At 44.4% G+C, this 12,670-nt stretch overlaps 1 protein-coding gene across 1 annotated transcript in view; it reads right to left on the bottom strand.

Moving 5' to 3' along the window:
- The window catches only part of Htt (huntingtin), a 143,619-nt gene that overhangs the window by 17,169 nt on the left and 113,780 nt on the right, over positions 1-12,670 (bottom strand). The window contains exons 48-53 of the mRNA XM_021163625.3: positions 11,709-11,922; positions 10,662-10,807; positions 9,233-9,410; positions 8,159-8,254; positions 5,245-5,432; positions 3,255-3,381 (exon numbers count right to left, since the gene is read on the bottom strand). Coding sequence (XP_021019284.1) covers positions 3,255-3,381; positions 5,245-5,432; positions 8,159-8,254; positions 9,233-9,410; positions 10,662-10,807; positions 11,709-11,922 — 949 coding nt within the window. The remainder of the gene's footprint in view (positions 1-3,254; positions 3,382-5,244; positions 5,433-8,158; positions 8,255-9,232; positions 9,411-10,661; positions 10,808-11,708; positions 11,923-12,670) is intronic.

The raw sequence follows: 12,670 nt of genomic DNA, 5'->3' as shown, positions 1-12,670 counted from the left end.
CTAGGACACCACCTTCAGAGCAATTCTTCAGCATGAGGGCTGCCATTTTCTCCATCTATCATAAAGGATATAGCAGCACATGGAGACCAGTTATGCTATCAAGGCCAAGAGGCACAGACCAAGTTCAGCAGCCCAGATTGCCCTTCAATCCCCCACTGTATAGGACAGTGACAAGGCTGTCTACAAAGGCATTAATCACCTAGGCTAGTCCTGCCCACAAAGCATTTTAAAAGTCTCACCTTAAGTCTGACCGTGAGACCTCAGAGCAGACCACAGAGCCATAGAGATAATAATTCTGTCTCTATAAAACCAGTGAGATTAAACAGACTGCCAGCGAGATGGCTGACAATCTGAGTCCAATTCTCAGGGACCACATGGAAGGAGGGAACCAATTCCTGTCAGCTGTCCTCTGCCCTCCATGTGCATGCTGCACTATGAGATGTTCACGTGGGTCCTGCCTCCACAAAGTAAATAAATGCAAACAGTGAAAGCCACCCCAGAGACAGACTTAAAAAAAAAAAAAAAAAAAAAGCATGGTATCGGGCTAGGACCTCTCTAGCAGTCTAGGAGGCTAATCAGAGAAAATTCAATAAATACACTTAGTGTGTCAGTAAGAGGTAGCATGAGTACTTTTCCTGTCAGGACTCTTCTGCTTCCTGAAGCACAGTCTAAATTGCTGCTGCTGCTGCTTATCATTATTATTATTATTCCTCCTCCTCTTCCTCCCTCTCCTTCTCCTCCTCCCTCTCCTCTTCTTCCTTCTCTGCTTCCTTCTTTTTTACCCGTTTTCTGGTTGAGGATGTTCCCACCAAGACCCAAAAATATCTACAGCACTCCTTGTAAGGCCAAAATGCAGTAAAGAGGAGCAGAAAAGTAGAGCATCAAGTGCTAGGACCTCCTGGAACATGGGGTATAACTCAGATTCAAGTGAATACTGACACCGGAGACAGACCCAACTGATAACTGCCCAGGGAAGGCATAAGTGGGCAGGGAGCAAAGGCAACGTGCTGGCAGGTTATGTCAACTTGACACAAGCTAGAATCATCTAGGAAGAGGAACTCTCAGTTGAAAAGCTGCCCCCAAATATTGGCCTGTAAGTAAGTTTGAAGGGAGTTTCCTTAATTAGTGATCAATGTGGTAGGGCCCAGCCTATATTGGTGGAACCACCTCTGGGGTGACAGTCCTGAGTACTTTGAGAAAGCGGGCTGAGCAAGCCTTGGTGAGCAAGCTGGTAAGCCGCGCTCCTCCATGGCCTCTGCTCCTGTTTCTGCCTCTCGGTTCCTGTCCTGTGTCCCTGCCCTGGCTTCCTTCAGTGCTATACTTATAAGCTATCAGTGCTATACTTCTAAGCTATAAAGAGAAATACACCTTTTCCTCCTCAAGTTGCTTTTGGTCATGGTGTTTATCACAGCAACAGAAAAGAAACTAAGATTGGAAGTAAAAATGTCCTTCATGGGAGGTGCCAGATTCCTACTCAGGAGTTACTGCGCACAGTGATGAAGTGGAGGTAGGTTGCTGAGATCTGAATAAGAAAACTTGAAGAATCCCTAGGGCCTAACTTGGACCAGGCAGTGGGTCTGGTGACCAGACTCTTTTAGGAAATACCCCAGAAGGGAAAGGCTATGAGGACTATTTAACCACAAAACCAAATCCAGATTGGCGTCCATAGGCTCATACATTTACATCCTTGGTAACTAGGTGATATACTATTTGTGAAGGATTAGGAGGTATGGCCTTGCTGGAGGAGGTTTGTCACTGTGACTGGGCCTTGAGGTTTGAAAAGCCCATACCAGGCCCTGTCTTTCTATCTCTATCTCCCTCTTTCTGCTTGATGCCTGTGGATCAGGATGTAAAGCTCTCAGCTACTGCTCCGGCACCATGACTGTCTGCTTTCGCCATGATGATAATGAACTAACTTTCTGAAACTATAAGTAAGCCACCAACTAAATGTTTTCCTTCATAAGAGTTGCCTTGGTCATGGTGTCTCTTCACAGAATAGAACAGTGATTAAGACATCCTCAGCCAGGCGGTGGTTGCGCACGCCTTTAATCCTAGCACTTGGGAGGCAGAGGCAGGAGGATTTCTGAGTTCAAGGCCAGCCTGGTCTACAGAGTGAGTTCCAGGACAGCCAGGGCTACACAGAGAAACCCTGTCTTGAAAAACAAACAAACAAACAAACAAACAAACAAACAAACAAAGGACACATCCTCAACCAGAAAACGGGTAAAAAAGAAGGAAGCAGAGAAGGAAGAAGAGGAGAGGGAGGAGGAGAAGGAGAGGGAGGAAGAGGAGGAGGAATAATAATAATAATGATAAGCAGCAGCAGCAGCAGCAGCAATTTAGACTGTGCTTCAGGAAGCAGAAGAGTCCTGACAGGAAAAGTACTCATGCTACCTCTTACTGACACACTAAGTGTATTTTTCATGTTCACGTCCGTAGCAAACAAAAAATAGACCCAGTCTTCATTCTTTTTTTTTTTTTAATGTTTGGGATTTTTTTTTAATTAGGTATTTTACTCATTTACATTTCCAATGCTATCCCAAAAGTCCCCCATACCCTCCCCCCTCTCCCCTACCCACCCACTCCCACTTTTTGGCCCTGGCGTTCCCCTGTACTGGGGCATATAAAGTTTGCAAGTCCCATGGGCCGCTCTTTCCAGGGATGGCCAACTAGGCCATCTCCCAGTCTCCATTCTATGGACCACAGCACTGAAGATCCTACCCTGTCAGCAAAGGGATGAGCAGGGCTGTCTGGCCAAATCTACCTTCCCTCAATCTATCACTCTGTCCCTGTGACACCTAGCTTGCCATGTTTTCCCAAGCTGCTTATTCTGCATATAAGAAAAATGATTCAAGTGAGAACACAATGTCAAAGTGGCAAGCAGGAAGACACGAGCACATGACTTCCACTACTTAGTCTGTTGTTGCAGCTCTGGAGACTGACGCCTGGGCTTCCTCGGTGCTAGACAAACACTATAGTGAAGCACATCCCCAGCCCACCTATATGGTTTAGTTTGAATAGACAATGTGAAGACAGAACTGGCTTCCTCTGACAGTTACAAAGAAGCCTGGTATGCAACCCCCCCCACTACACTCGTCCATCTACACCTAGGTCTACTTTTCACCATAATTATATTTGTCCTGCATCATTATCACCCCAGAACCTTTTCAGTTGCCGAGTGTGATGGCCCTACCCTGAGGCTTCAGGTCTCGGAGGTGGCAAATGGGGACTGAAGAGGACTGTGGGTGGGATACCTAGGGTGTTGATGCGGTAGATGAACTCCTTCAGGATCTCCTTCTCCTGGAGGAACTCTACAGGGATCTCAGGAAACACTGTGCCAAAATCCCCTCCAGGCTTGGGTGACCACCCGAGTTTCCATACCTGAGAAGATAAAAAGCGTGCCAGGTGGATGGAGATGGCATGAGGAAGACAAGAGACCCCCAGCGTCCAGCGTCCCTTGTCTCTCAGCTGCCCTCCCCCACTTTACTACTCTGATTTGTCCAGAGCCTGTGCCCTTCCACAGAGGCTCCCACACTTGTGCCTAGAACCTTCAATGCCAAGCTTGACTCCCACCACTCTGCCCTCCCCTCCCCCACAAGGCCAGCCCATCACCTGCTTGTTACACCCCTGTTGTTACACCTAGGCTGCCTGTACACAGCCACATTCCTTGCAGGAAATGCTGCTACCCACAAACATCAAGTGTGTTAGAAAAGAGGCAAACACTAATGAAATTCAGTCTCAAGGACAACCCCACTGCTCATTTCTATCAACTGCGAGAGGCTGAGTTTTGCCATTCGAAATGTAGATAAGCACCATGCACAAAGGGAGCCCTGAGGTACACCCCACACTGTTCCAGTGGCAGGACCATCTAGCCAGCTCAGCTAATGTGCCTCATTAAAGCAACGAGGACCTAAGGGAACCTCCCCAGATTTCTACAACACAACCAACCTTCTATAAATCTCTTACACCACCCACAGAAGTCTCTGGGGCATGCACAGGGAAGGTTCTGCAGTGTTTGCTACAGCTACTTTTCTGCCCAGGGCACTCAAGGTATCGGATTAAGAGGTTTTTTGTTTTTGTTTTTGTTTTGTTTTTTCGAGACAGAGTTTCTTCTGTGTAGCCCTGGCTGTCCTCAAACTCAGAAATCCACCTGTCTCGGTCTTTCAAGTGCTGGGATTAAAGGTGTGCGTCACCACTGCCTGGCCTGAATTAAAAGCTCTTGATGGAGATTTACCTACAGCACATAGCCTATGAGGTAGATTCCACAAGAGCCTTCCATGACCCCTATACCACCTTCTTATACAGTCTTTATAAGGAATACTGCTGCTCAGGGCTGAGCCTCATGCAGCAATGTTAAATGATCTCTTGGCTTTCTATTGCTCTCTTCCCAATGTCCACACCTCTCTGTTCTATAAGCACTTCTAGCATAGGTGGGCCACAGCACTCAGATTGGGCCCCAGCAACTCTAAGGTCCAATGAATGTCATGGTTCTAGATGTGAACTTTTCTAGGATCTTACATGCAAGCACACACATGCTGTAGCTATGGCCCACCAGCAGGCATATGCCCTATCTATGCAGAATAAATCACCCTTTCTTATCTGGCTTCCTGGTCTGGCTCTGCGCTATGGTTCAAATCAGCTGCAGGCCACCTTTGCTTTCTTGATGAGGATTTTTGTAGGAAAGGATATGTCTGGTATGCTATTTCAGCAGACTGAGGTCAGCCTAGCTGCTATTAACCCTATTTCCATGCTAAGCTCTCACTGTGAACTAGAACAAAACCCAAGAACCAGCCTATTTTAAGTTGACTCATGAAGAAAATTTCAAGAGAAGACCCACAATAGTGGTTGTCCCTAAATGTATGAATCAATCCTTCTTTCTCTCTCTCTAAGACAGAGTCTTACTTTGTAGCTCTGGCTGACCTAGAACTCAGAGATCTGCATGCCTCTGCATGTACCACTATGCCCAGCTCTGTAGGAATCTCTTCAGAGGTGACACTTTTGAAGTTTTGTAGTACTTCAGTCAGTTTTTTGAAATGTAGTATTTTTATTAACCTACTACACAGAATGCATGGGGGACAACACAGTGTCACAACCATATGAAAATGCTGGGATTATCACAGGGAGTATCACAATAATGAAGACTATGTGACAAGCTGGGCATGTAATTCTAGCTTTGGGAGGTAGAGAGGAGGACCCCAAGTTTGCGGCCTGGTTACATATCAAATTGAGCAAGATCCAACTTACCAGAGGAGGCACACGAGTATAGCTGTTAACTAGGGGGAGGCGGGCCAGACTGATAACAATGTTCTTCAGTACAGCTGTGAGAAATGAAGGCAGGGTGCTGTTCCTCTTGTGGCCCAAAGCCAGCACTGACTGCAGGGATTCCACCATGTCTGCCACCATCTCGCAGGCTGAAGTGACATGACTGAGGTCTACACAGGCAATGGTGATAAAGAGAGAAGTCTGTAAGAACACAGTGTCACCCTTCCTCTGCATGCCCATAGAGAACCCCAGCTTAAGAGCCCTTCCAGTTGACTCAGATTTTGGGATGCTCACTTAAGGCCTGAGGTTTTACTTCCTTAGTATGCATCTAAACCCTGCAATTCTTTCCATTTCTACCAGGAATACAGCAATGGTTTTGAACTTGACTTTCAGCCCTAGATGGGAGTTCTAGCAGTGGAGTGAGAAAGCATGAAAACCACCAATCTGCCCTGTAAGAGTCTTGAGGGCGGGGATTGTTCATATTAACTGAGTTTTGATACAGCATAGAATTTAAGAACAACTTGTTTAGTTGGTGAAAGTTTAAATAAACAGATAGTTACCCTTGTCTATGAGATTCAACAATTTAGGCACTTCCTGGTACAGAAAAAGGATCCTTTTTGAGCTTAAGGAATTTAGCCCCAAGCTAAAAGAAATGATGTCAGACTAACTTCAAGTAGTACCAGCTTAGATGGGAGAGATGGCTCAGTGGTTAAGAGCACTGTCTGCTCTTTCAGAGGCCCTGGGCTCAATTCCAAGCACTCACATAGTAGCTCATAACAATGTATAACTCCATTCCCATGGGATCTAGCACTTTGTTCTGGACTCCCTGGGCACTGCATGCATGTGGTGCAGACAAAACAGGCAGGCAAAACACCCTCACATATAACATTATTTAAAAAAAAATGCTAATCTATGGATGTGACTTAAAAATTTAAAAAGCCCCGGGCATGGTGGCGCACACCTTTAATCCCAGCACTCGGGAGGCAGAGGCAGGCGGATTTCTGAGTTCGAGGCCAGCCTGGTCTACAGAGTGAGTTCCAGGACAGTCAGGGCTATACAGAGAAACCCTGTCTCAACAAAACAAAACAAAACAAAACACCCCCCCCCCCCACACACACACAAATTTTTTTTAAAAGCAAAATGCAGGTTGCTTCTTCTGACCAGAACTTCATTGACTGACCTCAAGTCACAGAGGATAAGCAAAACTTCATCTGCCTGAATTAAGTCATCTCCTGCCACTGGGCCCACCTACCCATTCTCAAGATGGTGGGCATTAATTCCAGTGTTTTCCATGGCCTGATTTCCTTATGTGCGTCTTATCCTTACAACAGAAGCACAGAATAACCTGAGTTGCTGCTCAGTTAGGAAACGACCAGACTATGAGGTGAAGTGAACTCCAGGAACTCAAGGGCTCCAGTCAGAAACCAAGGAGAGCCCAGGCTGTACTGAGATGGTGTTGCTCATGGGCCTCTGTGCAACTATATAATCTTGAGAAAGAATCGAAAAGCTAAAGACAGGGAAGCCCTGTCTTTTAAAATAGTTTCTCTCATTATATAGCTCAGAGTAGACTCAAAGTCATGATCCTCCTGCTTTGGCCTCCTTAGTGCTGCATTTCCAGGCCTGTGTCATAATATTGGGCTGTGACTAGACAGTTTTATACTTGTGATTACAAAGGCTCCTGGTGACCCAAGGAAAGATAATATTCAATGTTACATGCTTGTGGAAGAATTAGCTGTAGCTATAGTATTTGAGCCTTTGAGATCAAGTAACTCAACGAGCCTAGAAGCCTGGCAGTTAAGAGTCAAGAACTCAGTTGGCCAAAATGTCCTTCGCCTTGCCACAACTATCACAGTAAGAGAGCTGTGGTGGTTTCAATATGCTTGTTCCAGGAGTAGCACTATTAGGAGGTATGGCCTTATTGGAGGAAGTATGTCACTGTGGAGGTGGGCTTTGAGACCCTCCTCCTAGCGGCTCATGAGATAGTCTCTCCTGGTTGTAGTTGGATCAAGACACAGAACTCTCAGTTTCCCCAGCACCATGTCTGCTGGCACACTGCCATGCTTACTCCCATGATGATAACGGACTGAACCTCTGAACTTGTAAGCCAGCCCCAATAAAATGTTGTCCTTGATAAGACTTGCCTTGGTCATGGTGTCTCTTCACAGCAATGGAAATCGTAACTAAGACAACAGCTACCCTAGACTCATAAGGAAGATCAGAAAAAGACATTGTTCCTAAGTTTAGATGGTGATTTCAGTATTATTTTTCCAAGTAATGACAGCATCTACTACTTAAGAGGTTGAGGTGTGAGGGTCATGAATTCATTGTCAGCCTGGGCTACAGAGGAAAGACCCTGTGGCAAAGCAAACATGTCAACAAATGTCACTAAAGAGATGTCTGAAATAGTCACTAAGGTTACTGTATATCATATAGCATCTGCACTAACTTCAAATTCCTTAAAATTTTGAGTTACTCATTCAGAATTTAATACATACATATTGGCCAGTCACTTACAACAAACCAAGCAGCAACCTTGAGAGCACAGACAAGGAAAAGATATTTATCCTAAAGTAGCCTAAGTGCTGAGGCTAAGACAGGGGGGTGGGGCAGTGCTTCCCAGGGAAGAGGTACAAATCCAGGTTGTGAGGAAGGATGTAGGATGAGTCAGACCAACTGATTAAGGAAAGGGGAATCTTCACCAGAAAAACAGGGCTTACAAAACCAGGAACATATATGCAGCCATGGTCAAAAAGCCCTCTTGCCCCTTAAAGTCTAGATGAGTCCTCAGGACAGCAAGAGAAATGTTTCCCAGAGTCCACTTCATGAGTTTCTTTTGCCAATGAATTTGAAGGCTCCAGAGAAACAAAGAAGGGGAAAAAATGGTCCTAAGACTTACTTTGTATATCTGAGTCTACTTCCTCCTTTGTGACAGCTCTTGGAGTATGTGACCTGCTTTCAGGACCGAGAAGCTGGTCTCCAGGTTGTACTGCAACTGAAATTACAGCAGAACATATACTTTAACCCTTCTTTGTACTTAAGGTACTTCATGCCTGTGCAGCCTCATAGAAACGTACGATGACAGTTAGGACAACTGAGGGCTAGATTTCTAGAAGCAATTTCTGTAAAACTGAAAAGCACTGGAGAACAGCAGATGCAGGCACCAGTGCTTTGGCTAGTCATGAACAAACAAAGACTTGTGCTTCCACACTGAGGCTTCTAAATGCACTGTCTGCCATCTCCACCCTGAGAGTTTTTATCAGACTATTCACAACTCAATACTGCTAAAAGCGTCACTTTGACTAAGAAGCTTAGCTTTTTAAAATTAATCCCTGGATCTTTGTTTCCAAGTTGACTACAATGCACAGATGAAAACAATTTAAACAATGAAAGATCAAAACACCACTCTATAATGTTTAATTTGAAAACATAAAACTTCAAAACATCCTCTAACATGTAAACTATAATGTCCAATTTTTAAAAATTTTTAGCTAATGACCCTTGTTGAGGACACTGTTCCTTGAAAAGAATGAATCCCTTTTATTTTACAACATATTAGCATTACAATGCAGTATGCAAGTACACACTTCAACTCTAACAGAAGTCATCTATTGAATGTAATCTTATTAATCTTATAATCATCTAGGACTAAGAACATCAAATAGTCAACTAAGACTAAAGATCAAAGGGATAAAACTTAAAAAATATTTTTTAAGAGCTAGAACTCCAAACTATAAACAAAATAGCTAGAAAAGCAAATTCAAGTTAAGTTCTAGTGTAATGACAAGGTCTGGGGGTGGACAAATGGGCCTTCTGAAGGCAGCACCTACAATCTATCCATTCTGCCCCAAGTCCTAACTTGGTTCTTGGGAAATACAAGACAGGAAGAAAAAATATTCCAGCCTGACATGTATTGCTGATTATCAGTTGAGCTGTGTGAAGACAAGAAAATCATTCATAGACAAAAACTTACTGGCTTCCAGGATGAATCGCACACAATGGATGAGGGAGCAGGCATGAGTCACGTACTCTGGGGAGGACAGCACCCCCCAGAGGCCAGGCACCTGTAGTGCCAGGCAGCAGCAGTCTAGCCCGGCTTGGAGGTCCAGACTCAGTGGGATCTGCTCATTGATCAAATGCCATGACAGGGCCTAAAGGGAAGCACTGTGTTAGAATGCTCACCCAGGACTCTATCTCAGGGACCTCTAGGGAAGCAGTGCCAATAAAAGCTATGGAAGACCATGGACAGATGGAGAGGGCAGGAGATCAGACAACCTCCTTGCAGAAGAATGGCCCCTGACCCACATTTCTAGGTTGTCATTCCTAGCTTTCTTAATTTTCAGTCCTGATCCACCTATACCCCAAGTTCCAGCCTTCCCTCTGCTAGAATGCCCAACCACCCTAGGTGTCTTTTTTCCTTTAGAACCATGGGTGCCCATAGAAACTTGATCTGAGCCATATACAAAGCCTCCAGCCAGGGTCTTGAGGGCTCCTGTAACAATGGACTTTTTTTTTTTTTTTTTTGTAAAGAAACAGAATCTGTTTTGTTTTGTATCTCAGTCACAACACCGAGTTTTGGAGTATGATTTATGACTAGTGACTTCTAGCAAGTCCCCGAACCTCTCTGAGCTTCTTTCCCCATGTGTGAAATGGGAACAGAGTTCACCCTTCAGAGTTGTTATAGGAAACAAGTGTCATAGCATGGCCTGTGCAGCGCAGAGTATAACTAGGAGCTGCCACCCCATACTTTGCACACACATTTGCTTTCTTGTCTTCACTGGGCTAAGACAAGCTCAAAGACTACCTAACTTAGCCTGGTTCACCTGGTGCCTTTGTATCATACACCCTCAGGATACTGACTTTCTTCTCTTAGGGTAAGGTGTCAACCCTTGTTCAGGATTGGCGACACAGCTCTGGCACAGTGAGGCTCTTTCCCAGCATGCCCATGGAAAGGTATTAAAACCACAGCGCACGTATACATACATTTTGAGGGGCCAAGTGTTTCTGGGTGAAATGTCCAGCTTCACTGCCCAATTTAAAATGTAACACTGTCTAGATTTTATTTAGGATTCACATTAGGTTTATAGTGTAGGGATAACAGGTTGTCTTACAGACCTCCTTGCTTCCCAGTGGTGAGGGTGAAAGGCACTCTGTACCATCAGGTGAATGAGACTTTGCCAATAGGCATTCCCTGCCTTCCTGTTTATTCAAATAGGATCTAGCTATATACTCAGGCACATCCTTACTGACCAGGAACCCACAATTCTGCCTCTGCCTCCAAAGCAGCTGGGCTAATGTGTGCACTATTGTACTTCACACTGTCGGTTTTCAAGGACTCTCATCTTAGTGCTACTCACATATCCTGTCCTCACAGAGACACATAATTTCAGAGCTGCTCTTACCTCAACTGTCATTACCACAAACTTCACCGTGTCCCCCTCCTTCTCAGGAGGAAGGTGCAAATGAGCAGGCACTTTGGAGAGCACCACCAGGTACTGTGCCAGGGCACGGGCAAGTATGGTCAGAGACTGGTATGTTGTGGTATCACCTGAAACATGAGACTGACATGAGTGACTTTGACTGTGAGCACAGGCCCTCCCCTTCAGAAGCCTTCACACAACTATGTGAATTTGAGGTTGCCAAGACCAAGAGAGCAAGCACATCTGTACATGCTCACTCATACATGCTATATAAAGTCAGGACATGGTTTGCCCTGAGTCTAACCCACTGATCCTGAAGGGCTTAGAACATGACTTTCTATATCCAGGTCAAGCAACAAAGAAAGGTGTTTAGAGCTAAGGATTTGGTGCAGGTTCTCAGATATTTTAGATCAACAGTCCTGACTATATGCGTGCTTGAGGAAAAGCACGGTGCTGAATCTGTAACACTTTTAAAAGCTGTGACAACTTGTAGCTAGAGAGATAGCTCAGGAGCTGAGAGCATGAGCTGCACTTCCAGAGGACCTAAGTTAAATCTCTAGCTGCCACATAGTGTGTTCACAGTCACCTGTAATTCCAGTCCCATGGGATTTGATGCCATCTTCTGTCTCCATGGGCACTGTATGCATTTGGTGAAGACATACATGCAGACAACTATAATATAATATAAAATAAAATAACTAAAACACTAAGATAACGTGAGCTGAGAGGATGGGTCAGTGGATAAGTGCTTCCTGTGCAAGCATGAGGACTTGAGTTTGGAATTCAAGATCTCATGTAAAACCTGGCTGTGGGTGTACACCTGTAACCTCAGCACTTAGGGCTGAGACAGGAGGGTCCTAGAGGCTTGGTCAGCTGATCTAGCAGAGTTGGCAGCTCTAGGTTCAATGTGTGACTCAGTGTCCCTCTGACTTGTTCATTCTGCTACTGCCATTCCTATCACCCATAAAGAGAGACAGAGTGACAGAGAAGATAGACAGACAAGCATCCAAGGGAACTGCATTTAATTACCAAGCAGATCATTCAACTTGTTCCAGTAGGCCGTGGGCTCTATAGGCAGGAAGGGCTGGAAGACTTGATGGACAGCAGGAAGCTGCTGAACAACACGGGTGACCCGGTCCAGAATCACTCCATGGGCTGCTTCAAAGAGGGGACTCTTCTGGCCATTAGCAATCTCGCTCATGCCAAGGCTTAAACAGGGAGCCAAAAGGCTTAGGTTGAACTCCTGGGTCAGAAGTTTACATGCAAGACAAACAGCAGCAAAGACTGTAAGCTTTCCTTCAGGTTGGAACACACACAGTTAATGCAACAAGCATTTGTTTCTGAAATAATCCAGACCAAAGAACTGCAAGGAATGCTTCTGAGAATATTCTAGAAACATACACTCAAGCTCCTTATTGTTTGCCATGGGAGATTTTCTGTACCACACTGGGACTCTGACAGTAAAGTCATCACCAGATGGGCCCTTGGATGTTGTATGTGCAGAACTATCAGTCAAAATAAATCTTTTTCTCTTATGATGTAGCTTGTTTCAAGTAACTTATAATAATAAAAGTGGGAAATACACTCTAGAAAAGATCTTAGACTACAAATAAAGTTAAAAGACAGATAAAACTAAGCTGAATTCTCTATTTTAAAAAGTATATCCTATGTTTTATATATATTAATAAATATATCAACAACTCCACTTAACATGTTTAATAAATATTTCTGGTCACTGTCATCTTTGAATTTTAAAGTAATATTTTAAATTTTTTTAATGGTTTTAGAGCTTTATTGTAGAAAGACAGGGAGAAAGGAGAGAAGGTAGAAAGAGAGAGAGACTGGCCATGGCCACGTGGAGAGAGGGGGGAAGGGAAAGAGAGAAAGAGCAATATTTTTAATTTTTATGATCTTATATTTCTTTGAAATAATTCTAGGATGACAAATCTTAATTGATGTAAACAGCGCACCAAGTTTAATATGCCATCTAA

Source organism: Mus caroli, unplaced genomic scaffold (assembly GCF_978045245.1).
Source record: "Mus caroli unplaced genomic scaffold, Mus_caroli_1 scaffold_4, whole genome shotgun sequence".
Classification (NCBI taxonomy): Eukaryota; Metazoa; Chordata; class Mammalia; order Rodentia; family Muridae; genus Mus; species Mus caroli.
The sequence above is the reverse complement of the archived record's forward strand: the minus strand, read 5'-3'. Positions and strand labels throughout refer to the sequence as shown.